This window comes from Toxorhynchites rutilus, chromosome 2 (assembly GCF_029784135.1).
Source record: "Toxorhynchites rutilus septentrionalis strain SRP chromosome 2, ASM2978413v1, whole genome shotgun sequence".
Taxonomy (NCBI): Eukaryota; Metazoa; Arthropoda; class Insecta; order Diptera; family Culicidae; genus Toxorhynchites; species Toxorhynchites rutilus.
This window is the reverse complement of record NC_073745.1, coordinates 317636384-317658134: the sequence shown is the minus strand read 5'-3', so window position 1 is coordinate 317658134 and position 21751 is coordinate 317636384. Positions and strand designations below refer to the sequence as shown.

Sequence of the window (21751 nt, the reverse complement as noted above, 5' to 3'; positions counted from 1 at the left end):
CCATATTCCTCTTCTTCTGCCAGCCACATCCTGTTACTTCGGTGTTGAATAGGGTTCTCCCATAAGCCTGACCAAAACTGGGTAACTTCGTCAATCTCAGGAAGACCACCATCGTAATTATTGCGTTTCTTTTTGATGCGGCTGTAGAACTCCCTTTCGTTCATACTGAACATACGATTATCCGCATGCCTTTTCGTACATTCCGTATAACGTCTTAACCTTTTTGATAGAGCACTCAACCGTTGTACATGGGTGTCGAGGATCTCAATGATGCGGTTTTCATTAAGATCAGAGAGCTCTGCCGGCTTCACAATTTCAGCAACTCCACGAATCAGCTTTCGCGATCGACTTCCCCTCTTGTACTGCGTTAGTCGACCGATTTTTACTCGGAGCGTTTGGATACGACCTTCCAGGCGTCTCATCCAAGCAGGTTTCGGTTTTTTGGAGAGTACGCGGTTCTGTCTATCGTCTTGGTGAAAGGTGCGCATTCCTAACGTCCGTACAACAGCTACAGTTCTACAATAAACGATAAATTGCAGCTCCTCTAGATTCTCTACCACTACCAGGTGCACAGGTAGAACTTCCTGGTCGAGTACTTGGACGGCACTCGTTAGTCGGTGGGAATACTGCAACTTCGGAATCTTGTGTCGGGTTAAGGGGTCCGTTCCGTAAAACTGGGTCACTGCTGCATCCATGTGGAAAGCCAATTCGTTCTTTACTTGACCTCGTTGTTGATCCTCTGCCGGCTCTTGTCCTCTAGGCTCATCCACTGGATCCGGTGGTGGTGCAATAGATTCGCGCCTTTCACTAGCGAACGATGCACTCAGCCTAGCAGAGCTCCTTCTCGACATATCGCTCGATCTTCCACTCTCTCTACGCAGTTCTCGTTGCACTTCCAACTTGATGGCCTCTATTTCAGCCGGGGACAGCATGTTGTGTGACAAAATCGCTCGTCTCCGTGTGTAGAGCTTATTCCGATCTAGTTGGCCGGCAAATCGTGGGAACTGCTCGTTGAACATCTCCAGCATTCTTGGTCTGCTGGACATGTCCGTCTCCAATCTTGTGCAGACATAATAGCAACGAATCACGAATTCATTCATCTCTCTCGTCCACATGATTCGTTGCCGTTGGCGGCCTGTCAATGTGAGCGACTGACGTCGTCCAATCGCAGCATCATTTGCAGGTGCAGCATTGCCATTGTGATTTCTTGTGCTGCGGGTTCTGTTTAGCGTTCGGTTTACGGGCTGAGCCCGATGACTAAGGGTCCGCTCTTGCACCAATTCCTCTAGCCGCTGGCCGCTCGCATGTACGCCCGTTCCAGGACCAGCTCCAGTCCGGGGGCCCTCCTCAGGCGATCGCATTACTATAATTCTCCGATTTCTCAATTGCATTATTGGTAGTTTTCCTTTTCCCGGGAAAACACGGGTTGGCACAGGTTGCTTCTTAGAGTCCTCAACCTGCCTGAAGGACGGTATCTCAGCCGTTCCTAACCTGGAATACAGACGCTGTTGTGGGCCGCTCCTAACATGGAGAACAGACGCTACACTAGTCCCCCTTCCCTGTTTGCATACGACCCAAGGTCCCACCGGGGTTGGTTACCCGATCTTTCCAAGGGTTGCTCGCATCTCAGCTAGTACCTCGTGAAGGTAGGGATCGGAGTTCCTGGGCAGAGGCTGAAGGTCGCAATGGGAACTACGAAACACGTGCACCAGGCTTAACTAACCTTATTATTATTATTATTATATAGAGTTATGGCACTTCTCAGCATTGAGCTGGAATATTCACCTACCCCCGGGCTTCTTAAATGCCAAAGGGGGATTAGGCTCTGTGGTATCTTTTTTTTTTTTTCTTTTTTTCTCTTTATAATAGTGTCTGCACAATCATCGTGTTCTAATTATGGTGATTCAGGAACCGTCGCACTATGTTACACGTTCCAAGAATCACCGCTTTCTACATAACCGCAAGCTGCTCTGTTACTTGAAGCTCCTCCAATGACCGCGTGAGAGAGTGTGGAACTAAACCAGTAGCAGAGATCACTACTGGTATAATACGGATGCCTTTCAAATGCCACATTTGTTTTAGTTCTTCTGCCAAGTCGTGATACTTGGTTATCTTGGCAGCAAACGTAGATTGTAGATTGTGGTCCAATGGTACTGCAATGTCTATTATCAGCACTTCTTTCTTATTTTTATCGTAGACCACAATATCAGGGCGATTAGCTGGTATTCGGACATCCGTAATAATCTCGCGATCCCAGTACAACTTGTAGCAGCTATTTTCCAAAACCGGATCCGGAATATACTTGTAGTAGGGTACCAACTGATTTACCAAGTTGCGTTTTGATGCTAGCTGTTGATGAACAATCTTGGCAACCGAGTTGTGACGATTGAGATAAGCTGATTCGGCTAGCGCTCCACAGCCGGCTATGACGTGTTCTATCGTCTCTCCTACTTTATTGCACTTTCTGCAACAGTCAACAACGTTTTCGTGCAAGATGTACTTCCGGTAGTTTTTGGTCGCTATTATCCGGTCCTGGATGGCTACCATAAACCCTTCTGTTTCAGAAAAGAGTTCACCTCGCACCAGCCACGTGTTCGATAATACTTTGTCGATATGCGCTTGCTCTAAACGATGGGGGTGTGTCCCATGAAGTTCCTTTTGCTTCCATGATGTTGTTTTTTCTTCTATGGTCTGCAAATTGCAGCTAAGTTCGTACTGCTCCTGCGCCAGATGCAGGGCACTGAATCCACGGTCCGCTTCACAGACAGCGCGATAGATATCGTGACGGGTCTGACTTTCCACGAAGTAACTCCGCAACTGCTGGATCTGGGAACTGCAAAGCGCTCTAATGTCAGTGACACCTCTTCCTCCTTCAACACGTGGCAAGGTGAATCTTTCTATGGACGACTTTGGATGGTGCATACGGTGCTTTGTGAACGTCACTCTCATTGCTCTTTCTATTGTTTCTAAATCGGTTTTCGTCCACTTCAGCACCCCGAAACTGTACGTGAGTAAAGGAACGGCAAACGTATTGACGGCTTTGATTTTTTTGCCGCCGCAGAGGTTTGTTTTCAAAACCTGGTTGATTCTGATCAAGAATTGTTCCTGGAGTTCCTTCTTGATTTTTGTGTGACAAATCCCTTTCAATTGCAGAAATCCCAGGTACTTATAGGATTCGCCTTCCACCAAATCTTGAATCACTTCACTCTCGTTAATGCGGAATCCTTCAGTCTCCACCAATCGTCCACGGTGGAGCTGTACTGCCTTACACTTTTCGATTCCGAGTTCCATCCGCACATCGGAACTAAAGTCGCTAACACACTGTAGAAGACTATGTAGCGCTTCTGTTGATTCCGCAAACAGTTTCAAGTCGTCCATATAGAAGGTATGGTTTATTGTCGTTGTTCTGTTGATATGGTAGCCATGGCTGCTTCGGTTGAGTGCTCTGCTCAAGGGGTTCATCGCAAGGCAAAACCACAAAGGACTGAATGTGTCACCTTGGAATATTCCCCTGCGAATATTGAGAGTTCTGGATCTCAACATAGTTGTTCCGTCGGTGATACTAAGCGAGGTGCTCCAGTTTACCATTGCGTGTTCCATAAACCTGATGACGCCATCATGTATCTTGTACATTTTTAGTACCTTTATCAGGTACGTATGCGGTACTGAGTCGTATGCTTTTTTATAGTCAATGTACGCCATACTCAGGTTCCTTCTGTTTCGGCTTGCTTGTCCGACGATGACTGCATCGATAACGACTTGATCTTTGCAGCCCGGCGTGTTCTGTTTACAGCCTTTCTGTTCTTCTGTTAATATTTCGTTAACTTCGCAATGGTTGTGTATCTTTTTATTAATCACCGACGTAAGTAGCTTGTACAGGCTCGTTAGACATGTTATTGGCCTGTACTTCGCCGCATTCGCTGTGTCTTGATCCTTTGGCATCAGATGAGTAATTCCCCTGGTCACGAACTCCGGTGTTGTTTGGGGATTTTCTAATACCTTATTGAAGCACTCTGCCATTCGCCCATGAGTTGAAGAAAACTTTTTGTACCAGAAATTGTGCACGAAATCTGGTCCTGGCGCAGCCCAATTCCTGGAATATCGAATGGCTTCGTTGATATCATGGGCGGTTACCATAACGGCAGGCATTGCTTCAAGTCCGTTTCCATATTCCTCTTCTTCTGCCAGCCACATCCTGTTACTTCGGTGTTGAATAGGGTTCTCCCATAAGCCTGACCAAAACTGGGTAACTTCGTCAATCTCAGGAAGACCACCATCGTAATTATTGCGTTTCTTTTTGATGCGGCTGTAGAACTCCCTTTCGTTCATACTGAACATACGATTATCCGCATGCCTTTTCGTACATTCCGTATAACGTCTTAACCTTTTTGATAGAGCACTCAACCGTTGTACATGGGTGTCGAGGATCTCAATGATGCGGTTTTCATTAAGATCAGAGAGCTCTGCCGGCTTCACAATTTCAGCAACTCCACGAATCAGCTTTCGCGATCGACTTCCCCTCTTGTACTGCGTTAGTCGACCGATTTTTACTCGGAGCGTTTGGATACGACCTTCCAGGCGTCTCATCCAAGCAGGTTTCGGTTTTTTGGAGAGTACGCGGTTCTGTCTATCGTCTTGGTGAAAGGTGCTTATCTAGGTTATTATTATTATTATTATTATTATTATTATTATTATTATTATTATTATTATTTATTCACTCTCATAGCGTAAGACTGCAATCTTTTTAGTGCTATAAAGTTATGAAGTATGGTATGAAGAATTAGTAAAATAATAACAATTCTACTAGTACTGCAAATTCACAGTCACTGTCACAGTCATTCACAGAAAAAGTTAATGATATTTTTTACTAACCAATTATTGATCAACTGTTAAGTAGAAGCTAAATAAAGAGGGACAAGCGAGATGAATAGCGCTGCAGCAGAGTTGGTGGAATAAAAGTGCCGCTCAATATGACCAACAAAGTGTCCAAAAATTGATACGAGATATTTCGAGAAAAATTAGAAATTTTCCATCAAAACCAAATCAAAAAAATTTCGTTTTGAAATACTAAAATTTAAAGTTCATCAAAACGAACCCGAGATAAAGCTGATTTCCTGTGTACAGATTTTAACATGATGAGCCCCGCGTCCCTAGGAGCCGACGTTGAGCTTGTTGGTAAGAAAGTGTGGGCTGGCTGGGATTGACAGTAACAAAAAAATATTATAAATATATATGGTTTGTTTTCGGATGTTTTACAAAAAGTGACTGATTTCTAGTTGAATTTCTGGCTATTTTCTATGTGTCCAATAAGTATCTTTGGGAGCTGAGACCGACACTGATATCGTGCAAACGCTTTTGATGTGGGCTGAATGGAAAGCGAAGCAAGAACAATTCGGAGCTCAACGTGTTAATCGAGTCTTATATCTGCCGCATTATAACTGTGGAATGTAATATGTCATTCTCAAAACTGAATACTATCCATTAAATAATCCTAATATTAATTTTGATAAAAATACTTTGATCTAACCTTCCCATTAACAACAACGATCACACCGCAAAGCTGAAGTCACTGGCTTGGTCTGATTATTGAATCAACGAATCGGCTTATATCTCGCTGCACATTCTTTCTCTGTATCAAATCCTCTTTCGGAAGATTATCATCAGCAATGCACGCCCAGTTCTGGAGAAGTTGCTGTACCACATCGTGTCTGAATGGTTGTTAATAATCCCGACGCAACCGAGCCATTGAACATAGAGGCTATGCTACCCAATAAACTCAGGTAGCAGATAACGAAGTGCACTGAGGGAAACATCTTCTAATCAGTGTATTGATATTATTCACCCACACAATCAAGAAGCGAAGCAGTGTGAGAGCACAAGACAAAATAATACTTTGAGATACTAAGACCCCTGTGTCATAGAATCTTCCATTCCATTTTTCTGTGTTCTTCCGAAGCCCGATTCTCCAAACAGAATAATGTACAATTCATTTCAATGAGCTCTAAATTTAGAAAACCTGACCACCTTACGACCACCGTTCATTGGAGAAATCCCAACATAGGATTTGTGTCTAACGTGTGAACCAAGCGATGTCATGCACCAAGCGTCTCCACAGTAAGTAAACAACAGCCGAAATGACTCCCATGATGACCCACAGGCAAACAAAATGTGTAAAACGGTAAAACAACAAATCTCCCTTAACAAGAGGGTCGGCATCCAGACCCAGGTATCAACAGTCGTAATCCGACCAGAGTCACATGAGAGCGCGCATCGGCTGTGCATACGCGCTTGTGTGAGTGCGCTTAACCTATCATCATGACGGTCGGTCCCGATGATCAGTGCATGCCTGGTGGTGATGTCTTTCCGCCTCGCTTTGAAATTTGAAATTGGACTGATTTAGTATCACTTGAACGTCGGGTTCGGTCGGAATTCTCAGTGAGTGAGTGAGTGATGGAACGTTTTGAGGCGTGATCGGATGGGTGCGTTGAACGGAAATAATTGTGAACCCGAGCTCCAATTTGAATATTGGTGTGAAAATCAATATAGCCGAGCCTAATACTATCGCTGGCTTACTGGGATATGAACAAAAATGAAGTTCAAATTTTCACCTGTCATCGACCCATATCAGAGAACAAGTGTCAATTAATCTGCGAAACGTTGTGGTGGTTAGTGATTCTCCATAAAACCGATAAGATTCGATGTGTATAGTGTCACTGCTAATGTTTTCAAGTGATTTGATGTTATCAGATTCGCAGTTTGCTTGAGTATGATGGTCTCAGGAAAACAAATGTGAGTAATTAGTATTGACCGAACGAGTCAGACGTGAGATACGGTGCGGTACTGATAACGGAAACCTTTTTGACCGGAACGTGTAATGAGTATTGGGAAATACTCGATTTCCTAACGTAAATCAAAGAACAACTGCGTGTGGAATACATCAATTCATTTTTCATCATCTTAGAGATTTTCCGATCTCAAATATTAGAGGAATAATGAGTCTCAAAATGTTGCGGAACCTTTATTAGGCGCAACTCTTTCCTGGACTAGACACTCGACGTTGTCGGATTGCGATCAAGGATATTCAATCATTATTCAAGGTACTTTTCGAAATATGAGGATAAATAAAATAAAAATAAAAAAAAGATTTTTTCCATTGATCCCATCACATCATTTCCTTATTACTCAAACTGTTTCTTTGGCTTGAAGCACATTTTCACAGTTCGAAGAAGGTTTAATTTTTAATTAATAGCAGAAACAAAAGTTTTTGTATCAAGAGGCAGAAGTCGAGAAAACCATTTGGAGATTTATAAGAGCCTCATATTATTATTGATTATGTTGAAATATTTGAAAGTTTCACTTTATAATAGTTCGTTGACAAAGTATTAGTGCATTAACCAAGTTTCCACCCGAAAAAGATTGATTGAAATTCATGAAATTGAAATTGAAATTTATTGAAAAAAAAATTTCATTAATATACAGTAGAACCCCGTTTATCCGCGAAATAGTCGGGCTAGATCACCACGTTTAGCGAAAATCGCGAATAACGCAATAAAGGGCTAAAAATGAGGTACAAACACGAACAAAAGATATTGTAGCATGAAAACTATGTTTTACCAATACAGAAATTATTGAACTATCCATCTGTAAAGCAGAGTTACCATATCTACAGAATAATCTGTATTTATACAGATTTTTCAGATTTTTTGAAACCAAGAATCTGTAGATACAGATTACAGTTTTTTTTTGGTTTTCATACAGATTTACATATTTTTCAAATTAAAGATCCAATATTAGCTATAGGTTGATATCTGTAGTATTATTTCCCAACTCACAAATTTTATTCATATAGCATTCGAATCAGTCTGAATGAGAGTATGGCATTCGTATGTGGCGTACTGCTTTCTCATGTTCAATCTAAGGTGAAAAAATGCATAAGTCTGCGTCATCGGCTAGCTTCACAATAAATGAATAACACTGTTTATCTACTTCCTACTAAAGCACAGTGATTACGAATCTTTACGTGGATATCATCAACATCGTCAAATTAATAATAACTATGCCAATCAATGATACTAAATCTAATATTATGCTTCAAGATTGAACTTATAAATTTAATCCTTTGCGATTGTATTAAACTTCGACATATGTGTCGTACTGGTTGCATTTTTTTACATGATAAAGCAGTGATGAAAGCTGAACAAGATTCCTTTTTTTTTGCAAACTTCTGATAAGTATTGGGTTGGGGAAAAAGAAATGCCGTATATTGTCAACATATGACAACACTTAAACATATCTTGTGTTGTACTTATCGTATCGGGTCATACTATACAGCTATTTAAAGACGACAATCTGTGCTACACGCGTCGTTTCGACAGTGTTGTGATTGTCCTTTTCAGTCTCAAGTTATAGCGCGTCAAAGATGGAGTCCACCAAGCAATAAATTCGCCATATTTTACGTTTTTACTACCTGCGAGGTAAAACTACAACGACGGCCGAAAAAATTCGTGTGGTTTATGGACCCGATACTGTAACGATTCGCACAACACAGCGTTGGTTTGATCGATTTCGTTCTGGTGTAGTGGCTGCCGAAGACACACCCCGTACTGGTAGGCCAATCGTCGTGGAAGCCGATAAAATCGTTGAAATCATCCAAGTCGACCGGCATGTGAGCACTCGCTCGATTGGCCAGGAACTGGGTATAGACCATTAAACCGTTTGGAACCATTTGCAGAAGAAGGGGTTCCAAAAAAAGCTGGATGTATGGGTGCCACACGAGTTGACGCAAAAAAATCTTTTAGACCGAATCAACGCCTGCGATGCACTGCTGAAACGGAACGAACTCGACCCATTTTTGAAGAAGATGGTGACTGGTGATGAAAAGTGGATCACGTACGACAACCTAAAGCGAAAAAAGTCGTGGTCGAAGCGCGGTGAGCCGGCCCAAACCATCGCCAAGCCCGGATTGACGGCCAGGAAGGTTTTGCTGTGTGTTTGGTGGGATTGGAGGGGTATCATCCACTATGAGCTGCTCAACTATGGCCAGACCCTCAACTCGGTTCTCTACTTTGAGCAGCTTGACCGTTTGAAGCAGGCGATTGACCAGAAGCGGCCAGAAATGATCAATATGAATGGTGTTGTTTTCCACCAGGACAACGCTCGGCCTCACACATCTTTGATGACCCGCCAGAAGCTACGGGAGCTCGGATGGGATGTCCTATTGCACCCACCGTATAGTTCGGACCTGGCCCCAAGTGATTATCATCTCTTCCGGTCCATGCAAAACGCTCTTGGTGATACTAAGTTGCCCTCAAAAGAGGCTTGCGAAAACTGGCTGTCTGAGTGTTTTGCAAATAAGGAGGGGGGGGGGTTGTTTATAAGGCGGGATAATGAAGTTGCTTTCTAAATGGCAACAAGTTTGCGAACAAAACGGCCCATATTTGACTAAGATTGGATAATTTTTAATATTGTTAAATAAAGCGTCAAATTTCGATCAGAAATACGACATTTCTTTTTCCCCAACCCTATATTTACTAAACAATGTTTTTATGTTTAATTTGTTTTTCTTTAACTCTTCTTCGTGTGATATCTTACGCATATATAACAAAAATAATTAGTTTTGCGTCTTTCATCTTCTATCTTTCTGTTTGAACATACAGAACAATGCTCTTTACATCTATACAGTGCCGCAATACATGGAATTTTCAATTAACACGTTGAATGCCACGGTTTTATGGCGACTCTATGGAAATTTTTCAAACGTATTAGGGCCATTGTTTCTTGCCGTAGTGGAAGGTATTTTTGTTCGAAAGGGAATGCTTGAAAGCTTTTATGTTTATATTAGTTACCTTTATTGTCATACATTATACTGTCAGTCAACGGTGACTGACGCAGCCTGAACGAAAGCTCGGTGTTAGTCACCGGTGACTGACGTGGCAGTCAACGTGTTAATCCTTTCCTCAAGGATGGATGACAACTTTTGTTTATAAAGAATACCGTTATCTATTATTCATAGTAGCACCGTTTTGGTTCGTGAATAAATTCACAAGACATTAAAATTCGTTTAGAAAAAGTGTAAACTGATACATTGTTGCATAAATTATAATATTAGTATACTTCCTTGCAGTGGTGGCTGAAAGCATATTAACGATCGGGTTGATACAGATTTCGATACTGATTTGCTGAGAAAAAACACAGATAAAAAGATTTTTTGAGACCAAAAACACAGATTTTATTATGGCAACCCTGCTGTAAGGTCGTGTACATCAGTGATCAGATAATGTGAAAGCCATAACCAAAACAAAAGAGCAGGACTCTACCACTCACTGATAAATTTCGAGAAGGTTTATAGAATTACTAGGGAACATGCATTCACGGATAATCCGCACCGCGGATCATCTGCTCGCGAATAATCGAGGTTCTACTCTATTGCCATTATAATGTATATAAAGATGTACAGTGCTACCCGACAGTGCATGATAGCGCATCTCGAATTCTGTATAACTGACATTGACAGTCAATTGTCCCCAGTCAGGTTCTTTACTTTTAATTTTCACCACAGATTTACCACAGATTGGAAACCGATCCCGATTTTCATCAAAAATTTTCTGTTTTCTGATGAGGCAAATTTCTGACTTAACGGCTAGGTCAACCAGGTTGTAATGGTAGATGAATTGGTCCACTACATCGAACTCATTGCCGGAGATCGCTACACTACTGCTTAATCCGAGCCTGTCGTGCTCGGATCCGGAAGCCACCATGTATTTGGTATACTTCGCATTAGTTCTCAGTCCAATTCTCTCTGCTTCGTGCTTAAACCTAGTGTAGTGTTCATTAACTGTCTCAAATGTTCTGCCGGCAATAACAACGTCATCAGCGAAGCGAAGATGAATTGACTGGATCTGTTAAAAATACCACGCGATTTAAACACCGTCCATCTCATAACACATTCCAGAGCGATGTTGAGGACCCTTGGCGAAGCCCCCTGCGGGACCCGTTTTCGTCCATGATTCTTCATAACTATGTTTCATGCGTTCACCTCAACACCTGATGATGAAACCAATTGTACATCGTCAATCATAGTAACCCATGATTTTTCAAACAAAATTTGACAGCGCTATCAGTAGAACTGCGGAAGTTATGGTGGAAACAGTAAAGTAACTGCGCTCCATAGATTGTGCGGACTGGAAGCTCCATCCCGTTGCGGAGAAAGTGGACATCGTCAATACTTTGAATCCGCCGGATACGCCCGTTCCGGTATATATAATATTCTCACACTTCTGGAGAATAATGAGAGCATTCAATGGAGAAGCCTGGTTCCGATCGTCCGACGATGCTACGCGATCGTAAGCTGCAGCTGGAGCTAGAGCAGAAGACGGGGGGAAAGGTGGCTACATCGTTTCGGGCTTTGGGCCGGGAGGTCGGAGCAACGGGCCAAACAGTGAAAAAACACTCAGCGGAGATGAACATGCGAAAACGTATCTCAAGACCGCTGGATGGCAATGACTGGCAGGGAACTAGCTACTTTACGTCCCCTATCAAGGATGTAAGTTTCAACGTTTTAACAACTTCCCACGCCAAGTTCCTAAATAAGGTGCTTCTATAACCATCAGCGAAAAGAGGATTACAAATCCGCTCTTCTTCCATTCGGGGCTTACGGTGAACGGGTAGATTTACATCACAAAGAGCCTGCCGGAAGTTGCCAACTCTCCAAACGCCCTCCATCGGCGTCCCATCGAGAGTTTTCGATCTGAAACGGAGGGTCTACTCCAATAATTTCGTGGTAAAAACGAAGGATGAACTAATAAATCAAGCTAAGAAAGAGGTGAAAAACATGCCAGCAAGTATGTTTTCGACAGCAATGACGTAAGTTCCGGTCAATAAGAAAAAGACGATTATATTTCGCTTTTTTTACCGCAATTTGAAAATAGTCCATTTTTTAAATGCAAGGGCTATTATTGAATAATATGCGACTTTAAAACCGATGAATAGATGATGCGTAGGGACTCTGTGCTCACGGCATTTTTGGAGGATCTGCCCGACCTTCGATGAAGCCGTCCCGATAAGTTCGCACGAATCTGTTCGTTAGTGGCGATACACGACGGAAGGTAGGTTGCGAAAGTTCTTTGTGGGCGGCATTGAGGATTGAGAAATGCCACGAAATGGCGAAAGTTTTCACCGTCTAATTTCACCGTTTTTCTGGAAAATAACTCCATCTTTCCACTCCTCCGATAGCTGTTTCCTGTTTCCCAAATTTTGACAACCTGTAGACTATTAACCAACTTTCTTAACTTCACCTATCATTAGAGCTGGTACATCTGCATCATTTACTGCATATACGTAATCACTTCCATCCTTATTTTGGTCCTCTACCTGTATGCCATTTAGGTATTCATTAAAATACTGCCTCCATCTTTCGGTAACTTCACGATCGTTCGTCAAGATATTTCCATGATTATTCCGACACAATTTCTGCTCTTGGCATGAAGCATTTTCGGAATGTATTGATTTATAACCGGTAGAACTTTCGTGTCTCATTAGAGTGGTGCAGCTATTCTTGTTCTTCACACTTCTTCTCTTTCTGGCGGCGCTTCTTTTCACGGAAGAGTAATGACCACTCGTCCCGTCGTTTTTGTTTCACATGATCTAGAATGTTCTCCGCTCCGCTGTTGATAACTGTTTTGACCATATTCCAACAGTTTTCAAGAGAATTTATTGTGAATTCACATCTTTTTGTCTTTGCAATACAGGAGAGAGCCAACAAACTGACGTCATTTACGCAATGTAGATCGCATCCAGTGATTCTGGCCAAACTTCAAAAATGTGGGTGCTCTGTAAGGCTCGTTCAATGACATCGGTCATATCTTCTCAATAGAAAACTGGCAGTGAAAATCGATCGAGTACCCTAACCCTCAAAATTTGCTTCGTTATAAGCTTCAACCGTACGAAAAGTTTCAAATAAGTCGGGATCTCGGTGTCGCTCTTGATACAGCTCCATCGTTGAAAAATTATCTTCGACAGAGTCTATCATCCATTGAGAATTGTAAGCAACGTGACTATGTAATACAGAGACTCTGAAATCCTTGAATGGGTTTAGGAAAACGCTTCCATAATACGAAACACTAGGCTTCGAATCAACTCAAAGGAGAAACGTCAAATTTGCACCTGGCCACTTTCTCCATTTTGACTTTCTTCGATTGCCGTGAAGACATCAAGACTATTTCCTCCAATAGCCTGCCATGATGTGACCCCAGTAGCCGAGTGGTTATGGTCACACATTATCATGCCGGAGCTTTTGGTTCGATTCCCGTTCTGGTTGAAGATTTTTCGCCAAGTTACGTTTCTCATTGATTTTAAGCACTGATTGGATTTCTCATGAATTGTAAGCACTGATATGATTAAAAAATTGAGCAATTGAGCCTTGAGGAAAGGTGTGTCCGTCAGATTACTACACTGTCATCATCATGCTATAGAAAAAATAGGTCAATAAACCATTCGGGCATTAATCAAGCATCTATTTCATATCATCCTACGATTTTGATCTAGCACCCTCAAATTATGACTTTTTTCTATAACTGCCATTTTTTTGTAAGCAAAATCAAAAACGAAAAGAAAAAAAAAAGACAAACATTGATCAATTATTTACTTCTGAGGTAGGGAACTTTCTAACAATAAAAATATACAAATTTCCACCACCCTAGTAAGCTGAGGCGTATAGTGTGTTGGGTCGGGGGTGGAGGTGGGTTTGGTTGTTTCCTCAGTGGGGTGTGACCCACGACCATGATTGGATATTATATTTAAAAAAAATTCTTCAATATTTCGTATGAACGGGATCCGTCAGTTGGTAGTATTATTTAGAGAAAATTTGAAGCATACCTTCTTGTTGAATTTGATAGTTTGTAATCTAATTGCAACCATTGTCAGCGTTACATCGCGAGAAGAAACCATTAGTTATAGTGAAAATTTTTGATCAAAAGTTCATCATGATGATTTTTATTGCAAGAGTTTCATAAGAATATGTTACAAGCTCTAAAAAGAACGGAGCAAGTATTTTCGATGTTTGATGTTTGATTTAAGATTATGAAAGAATAACAATGAAATAATGAGCTTTGCAAAAATCAATAACTAATTTCTCTCAAAGAAATGCTGCTGACAAAATGTGTCGGAATTTGGAGCAAAAGTGTCCGGAATTCAAATCATGATTGAAAACAGGTCGGGATTTTCAATCACGACACAATGAAGAAAATTACTAATTTTGAACAAATATAACATGATTTCTGTGATTTATACCTTAAATGAATGTCTTCTAATTATATTATATATGGTACATGCTACGCTATAGCAATATTTAAGTACAGGGAAACTTCGATATAACGTACCCTCGATATAACGTCACTCGATATAACGTACACATTTCCATAGTGTAAAGGAAATTTTTTTTCAATATTTTTTTTCTAATAGAACAATGGAATATCTGTATTGTGATGCTAAAACAAGTTTTGTACCTTCAATCAATCCCGAAATACAGCTGGTTTTATGAATCCGGATTCTGAATGAATCAAGTTTTAATCAACAGTACGAAGGGAAACATCATGAGAAAGGCTGGCTTCATCTTCTGATTGAAGTTATTCATTAACTTTACTAAAAAAGCAACACAATAAAGTATTATAGACTACGTTTGTGAGTACTTTATTATGTTTCGATATAACGTACAATTCGATACAACGTACAATTTTGAAAGTGAAATGTACGTTATATCGAAGTTTACCTGTAGTTGATGTTATCTTCGAAAATGCTTAAGTGCCCGGATATCGATGCATTACGATATCATGTCTCTCTTCAAAGCGAGTTCACTGAAATTCTCGCGGGTCGTGTAAATGGGAAAATTGTTTCGGATCATCGAAATATTTTGGGACATGACAGAATCGAGATATTTCAAGATTGAAAATGGAAAAATCAATGAAAAAGTGTATTCGCTTTTTCATTTTGGAAAAAGACTACTGATTTGAGGAACAACATCCTTTATTAATTGAAGAGTGATGGCTTAAGTTTTACCAAGAGCCGTTGACAATCCTTCGACAACACCCCAACCATGTCAGTAGGATCGATTCTGAATTGCCTACAATGAAGTTTTGGAAAGTGAGCTTTTTCTAGTGATGTTAACATTTAGAAACGAATGAAATCAACGATGTCAATCATTGCACTGTGTTTGGCACATATTTATCTGTACTGGAAGGTGAAAAAATCTTTTTCATATGTACTTTTTCTTCCAAAAATTTGTACCTTTGAAAATATTTGTTGCATTCGAAAATATGTTCCATTGGCATGGAAAATGTTATACAAGCCATTAATCATTTGTTTGATAATGCTCGTACATATTCTGGCTCTATTGATTTTGACGATTTGAGCAGACATTTCGCTGCCCAGACACCGCCCCAGGTGTCAACCGATCACGCTACGCCACTGCTGGTAAACCATATATAATTATGAACATTATATCATTCAACTCATTTAAAATATGAATATTTTGTTACTTTGTTTTGTTGTAAAAGCGAACTTTCCGTAGACTTATTATATAATTACTCCTATACAGAAAACTAGCAAGAGCACCGGCAGTGTAATGAACATGGCTAAGTCAAAATTTTTATTCTTATTAAATTCTCAATGTGCCCAATTTCGTCTCAATTTAATCTACCGCCTTATCCAGATAGCCATTTTCCTGAAAAATTTACTTTACAGAGTTGAGTTAAGCTAAAATAATCCAAACCAAAATTTCATTGATGCATATAGTGACAAGATTGAACGTAAAAACGTAACATTTTATTCGTTATACGAATGAATCATCACGCGGTAATCACATCACAGCAACTGTCTCATCGATTTACGACCATTCATATCCACTAACTCACAATCAAATTTATGACACTCGATGGCTCCCATTGAGGCACAAAATCCGATTGCCACGGCGATACAAATCTCCATGTGGGCACCTCCGGTCCTCTACTGGTCATTCGAGTCTATCAGTCGCTCGGTTGATCAAACAATTCAACAATAGGTCACATCACGCGCGCGAAGATGCATCACCGTAACAACCGTAGAATGTGCTCCACAATCGTCGTGAAACGTGTGGTCGCGCCGCGATAGGCTTGCACAAACACCGACTAAACATACTCAAAACCAGCAGCACAACATATTTCACTCAATTAAAAAGAATTAAACCAATTATGGACGTCCCGATGATGAGAACATGTCGACAAGTGCCACGGCGCAGAGTTTCTTGTTTTCAGATAAAGATGAATTCGAGAGTTTGAGGAATGCGCAAAAATAGAACTTAAACTACCCACGCAAACAACTGGAGCACCCAATTTGAAACCGGGTATCCCGCGTCGGAGGACTGTTCCCGCGTCCACCAATTGATCAATTACCAAAATTGACATTTCCTGTGTATGTGTGCTTGTTTGTGACGTGTTATGTTGAGTCGAATTCAGAAGTCGGAAGCTTCGCTGAAAAAAATAGCGAATTAGTGCGAAAAATGCCGGCTCGATTGTACAAAAAAAAAAAGAATCAATTGGACGACAATAGTGATCAAATCGAGCGGCAAATAAGGCTAACGCGTGAAAATTGAGAATCATCGAAGTAACGGTTCGTTGGTAAGGGAGAAAGAGGCACAAACACTCCTATCAATTACAAAACACAAACAACAATGCATCTGAAAAGCTGCAGTGATAGCGGGTGCGCGCGAATACATCGATGATAGCGGCATTCGATGCGCCTGGAAAAGGTTCTGGAAATGTGATACCGCGGATTGCGTTGTTAATTGCACCAGTAGCAGGCCCCAATTCATCCGTAACAATACGACAGTATTCCTCTATGTACAGCCGTGATTAGGTGTGTCCAATTACGAGAAGATTCAATTAGTGGCGGAAATATGAGCGAATATTTAGCGCGGGTTTAGAGTGTGATTGTGGTGCGGGAAGGAAATAGATAGCACATGTTCCATCGTGGTGATTTTGTATACCAAACAAAGGTAAATGTAAACGTAAACAAAACATTTGGAGTGATATCCGGTTCCAATAGAAAATAAGGCTAGGAAAAACGTTTAGTCTTCGAATTTGATCATACGCTGATGTACCCACTTAATAATGTCAATTAATTACTTGAGGTGCCAAACCACTTTCTGATTTCTCCGATCATATGCTTTTATAACGAGAAGTGCCCGTCAAGATTTGTTATCGGAATGGCTTCCTTTTTTGATTATCCCACTTGGAGTTGCCATACGTTCTTTTGTTCGAAAAAACTGTTGAAGAATTTGTGCCACTCCGAAAAAGCAAACATGCCGGCACAATTACCAGAAGTGTCCGACGCGACCACGAATAGATTCGGAAAATCGTCGATACTAGATGAACCGGGATAGTGTTCCACCATCAAAATTTGAAACAAGTTGATCGGTACATATATGTTAAGATAAGATATGGAAAATGCCATAAAAAATCGTTACTCGACAGTGTTTACGTGCTATTTCGTTTTTTTTTTCGTTGAAATGATTTTTTCGAATCCCACTAGCTTCCCGTCCAGGAACTCCTATCCCTACCTCCCCGCGGTGTCGGCTTGGGTACGAATTAAACACCAAAATAAATTTTTCGGTGCCAGTAACCTGTCCCTATCCCCCCACTATATGTCCATTAGGGTGGCAATGGATGTATGGAAAAAAATAATCATCGAATTTCAAAAACCGACCATGTACATTTGGTTTATTGGCCCAAAAAAATGATCTGTGCAAAGTTTCAGCTCAATCGGACATGATTTAGAGGTGCCTCCAAGCACTCAATGTTTTGACTTTTTGGCCACTCAGGCTATGTCCCAAAAGTCTATTTTCGGCCAAAATTTTGTTTCCGAGATAACACCAGATCTCGACGTTTTATGCATTTTTAGGTCATTTTCGCTGCCACCCTAATGTCCATATTACAAGCACCGAAAAATTTGTTCTACTCTTTGGTCTGTTCAGTTTGTGAATCTCAGTAAAACAAAAAGACATTGAATAACACGTTTACGTAAAACATTTGGCCGATCATTTTCGCATCAGTATATCGAATTGTAACAAACTGCATTCAAGTTTTGGGGAACATGGGTTTCTAAAGATACAATTGAAATTTCTCAGATTTTCGTGGAAAATTGTAGTTTTGTTCCTTTTCGCAAAATGTTAGACACGTATTTTTTTATTTTTTCGTTAGGGTGACCATTTCGATTTTACGGTGGTCCGAAAAATCAATTTTTCCAGGATTTTTTCCAAAAATTGCCTTTTTTTAATTTACAACTTTCGAACTACTGGACCGATTCAGACAATCTATATATCAAATTGAAGCCAATATTTTTTTTTGGAAAAATGTTACACTTGCAAAAAAATCGAATTTTGTTTTCGTAATTATTGATTATATTTGTTTTTTGTTGTTTTCATTTCTTTGGACTAGTGGGTGCTATGTTTTTTTATATTTTTTCTGAAAGCGGAGCTTTTTTCCGGTATTTGAAAACCTGAGGTTTTCATTGGTTGTATTTGTTTTTTATAGTTCACATGGTTATCGATAGAGAGCGCTATATTTGTTTATATTTTTCTTGAAAGCTGGGGATTTTTCACATAACATATCCAAAAAAGTATGTAGATGTGTTTCTCTTAGCTCATTGACTTCAAATTGATATGTCGATTATCTAAATTGGACCAATATTTATGAATTTTAGAAAGTCATTTCTGGAAAAAAGGAGAGGAAAAAGTGAAAAAAAATTATTTTTAGGACCACCTTAAAATGAAAATGGGCACCCTAATAAAAAATAAAAAGTACTGGTCTAATGTTTATGTATGTTTAATGTTTATGAAATGTTTATCATTTTATGCTTTACTCTGATGTTTTGGAATATTTTACCAACCCATAAAATCGATTTCTTTCTGTTTTATTTTTCAAACAACTTATAGATAAACACAATTTTTTGCCAGCTAATTCAATAGCAAATCCAATTAGCCTTATCAACCAGCTTCCATTTGATTCGTAACATTCCTGTAGGACCTTTCAATACATATTGTTGTTTAAATGAAAAATTTCCCATTGATAAAAAATTGGAGTTTTGAAAACTCCAATAAATTCCGTACAAGGATGATTTGTTACATTAACGAAACAAAAGTTCTTCAAATTTTTTGCATCATTTCAAAAAAGTTTTTCAAGTCATTCGATATACACACACATACAAAACGAAGCGTATTCTAGTTTTTGAAAAAAAAAAACCCCTTAAATAAATGCGTCATGTTGAGGTCGACCAAATTTTGATCGTAATACCCTATACGTAAAATATCCCGTGGAAGCTTTTCGAACATCTTTTTAGCTCTATTTATTATAGGGTATTATGTATTCTGCTTCCCTATGATCTGCCTTTCACGCTTCATAAGCTTCTCATTTCCCAGTACTCAATTGGCAGTGAATGATCATCAGATGTTGTAATTAATCAGGTGAAAGTGCCAGTAATAGTTCAGCACAAAAAAAATCTATTAACATGTTAAGCCCTGTTTCGATGGGGACAGGCACTGACATTTTCAGTAGATTTTGGTTTGGGCAGCGTCGGCCCTGTGAACGACAGTAACGAAGACAGGAAACGTAGTTTGCAGTTCTGAATAATGTGTTCTCTCTCACTCAAGACGTTGGAACAAGATTGTAGCCATGCAGAACTACTACAGTGTCTCTCATCTAACTCCGTCCCGTGTTCGTCTTGTAAGCTGCAATCCAGCTCAGAAAATAACAACCCTCCCAAAATCCTCCAAAGCTCTGTTTCGTTGGCTTGTTTCCGGAGTTCTAACTACATCTTTGAGTAATCGTGTTTACGCTACATACCTTCAGTTAGCTTCTAAAGGATGACTCATCCTCAGAGTTTCTGGAGAGGTTCGAGCATACGGTACGATGGATTCTCCAGTACGTTTCGTGAAATTGGCAAAACATGTTAGCTTTTGAACTTCCCGTTTAGAGGAAAGTCCGGCTATTTTCTATGGTGTAGGTCGCCACATTTCGGGTCTTGTTTAGGAAATATTTCCTTTACGATAACTATCAGCATGCAGAATGCGATTAATTATACCATTTAAAAATTTTGCACGCCTCGGTTTACGACAGTGAGTCTGTCAGGTTGTTGTTGGACGAAATTCCAACACTTCGAAAAACGGAGATTCATCGCAGGATCTCGAGCGATTGATGGGATCAATGTTGTCTTCGGGGTAAAGCTGATCGATGTTCTAGAGCAGTGGTGGCCAGGTATAGACATGGTGCGGGCCGCATTAGAATTTTCATTATAGCTGCGGGCCTCAATGATTTTCTCTTACTACTGTTCCTAATGAAATGTGAAATATACGTATTCAACTGGTACTTTCTTTGACTCATTTTTTATTACAAATTAGAAAGCATTCAGTTCTATTCCTGTAAAATTGATAACTCGAGAACAAAATGAGATAAAAACCTGAAACGTTTATTAAAGGTATAAAAGTATCCATACATTATTCGACCATCTCATTTTCACGCAGAGTCGCTTCTTAATAGAATTCTTTGACGATTGGTAATTCCAATGAGAACTGTGAATAATCCGATAAATTGGCAAATGGCCAATCATTTGCGGAGATGAAGTCTGGTAGGTTTTTTGCTAGTCTCGTTTTTAACCGTTCTAGGAGTTTTTTTTTGCATAGTTCCAAACATATTCACTCCAATCTGGGCGTCAATAAATGACTCACACATCGTACGCACCAATTATTTTAACCAATTCATTTCGACTGATGAACGCTTTTGTTTCCGAAGAGGATTGCGTTGAACGCGTTCATGAACAACAAAGATAACATTGTGCAGCCGTACCGACCTCGGACATCCCTTTTTGAACCTAGCGCCCACATAAACTGTTTCTGTGAACTGTTGTAGTGTACGGAAAACGAATCGTTCATTGATAGAAAACGGTTTGAGCAGCTCGTAGATCTGTTTTGATGTTTTCCCGCACTTAAATAACGTGACAATTGCCACACGCTTTTCGTACAGACCGAACTTTATCGTTGCTAGGAAACCGAACACCGAAACCGAACTGATGGGACCACGAAACCACGTGTTACCACGTTTCTTCGCTCCAAATTTGTCTGCTGACAGCAGTCGCGATTTCACTGAAAGAATTATGGCTATACTTGATAATGTGAATACGATATCACGATTAAATTAGACGTTCTTTCAAGCAATACATCCTCGAATCCTACATGTATAGGAGAAATGCAAGCCAATTCCTCGGTAACTTCGAAATCCTTCTGTCATCTATCACCACTGAATAAAATACATAGTCGGCAGCTCGTTCTTTCAAACAAACAATTTTCGCTCCTACTCAGCCAATTTTTCAGCACAGGACGTGGCAACAAAGTTGTTCATTTTTGACGCATGTTTCGACTTATATTTTCGTTTCACATTGAACCTTCAAAACAGCAGCAACTTCATTACAAATCGAATAAATCATGATTTATGCACGTAAAAAAGTATATTTCAGACAATTTTCCCTGGAACACTCGTCCTTCGTCAGCCGCTTTTATTTTTATACTAGCTGACCCGGAAAACTTCGTCCCGCCCAAAATTTATTTTTCGTTATCACATCCACGTTTTCAGCGATCCATTTTTATTTATATAGATAGAAGAAGATATAGGAGTGCGTTTTATCACATTGAAATCCATTTCCACTTTCGAACGAATATCGATTTCGTTACCGC

The 21751-nt window shown here is 40.1% G+C and overlaps 2 protein-coding genes across 5 annotated transcripts in view; both read left to right on the top strand.

Annotated features, from left to right (window-relative positions):
* The first annotated feature begins 6079 nt into the window (after positions 1–6079).
* Positions 6080–21751, top strand: part of LOC129768951 (toll-like receptor 3) — a 31255-nt gene continuing 15583 nt past the window's right edge. The window contains exon 1 of one of the 4 annotated variants that reach the window (XM_055770902.1): positions 6080–6114. In XM_055770902.1, coding sequence (XP_055626877.1) covers positions 6095–6114 — 20 coding nt within the window. In that variant the 5' untranslated portion in view covers positions 6080–6094. Of the gene's footprint in view, positions 6115–6339; positions 7098–16882; positions 17024–21751 lie in introns of those variants that run through there. The other 3 variants (XM_055770901.1, XM_055770903.1, XM_055770904.1) reach the window with 3 other exon arrangements.
* On the top strand, positions 11304–11856 carry LOC129768952 (uncharacterized). Its single transcript, XM_055770906.1, has 2 exons — positions 11304–11542; positions 11610–11856. Exons 1-2 carry the CDS (start codon positions 11330–11332, stop codon positions 11748–11750), a joined length of 354 nt encoding a protein of 117 aa, XP_055626881.1. The 5' UTR covers positions 11304–11329; the 3' UTR covers positions 11751–11856.

Excerpts from the sequence above, each read along its gene's own strand:
- LOC129768952 (XM_055770906.1), top strand. The coding sequence starts at position 11,330 with ATGCTACGCGATCGTAAGCTGCAGCTGGAGCTAGAGCAGAAGACGGGG. Across the intron at positions 11,543-11,609 it reads TTACGTCCCCTATCAAGGAT|CGAAAAGAGGATTACAAATC; the intron begins GTAAGTTTCAAC and ends TATAACCATCAG.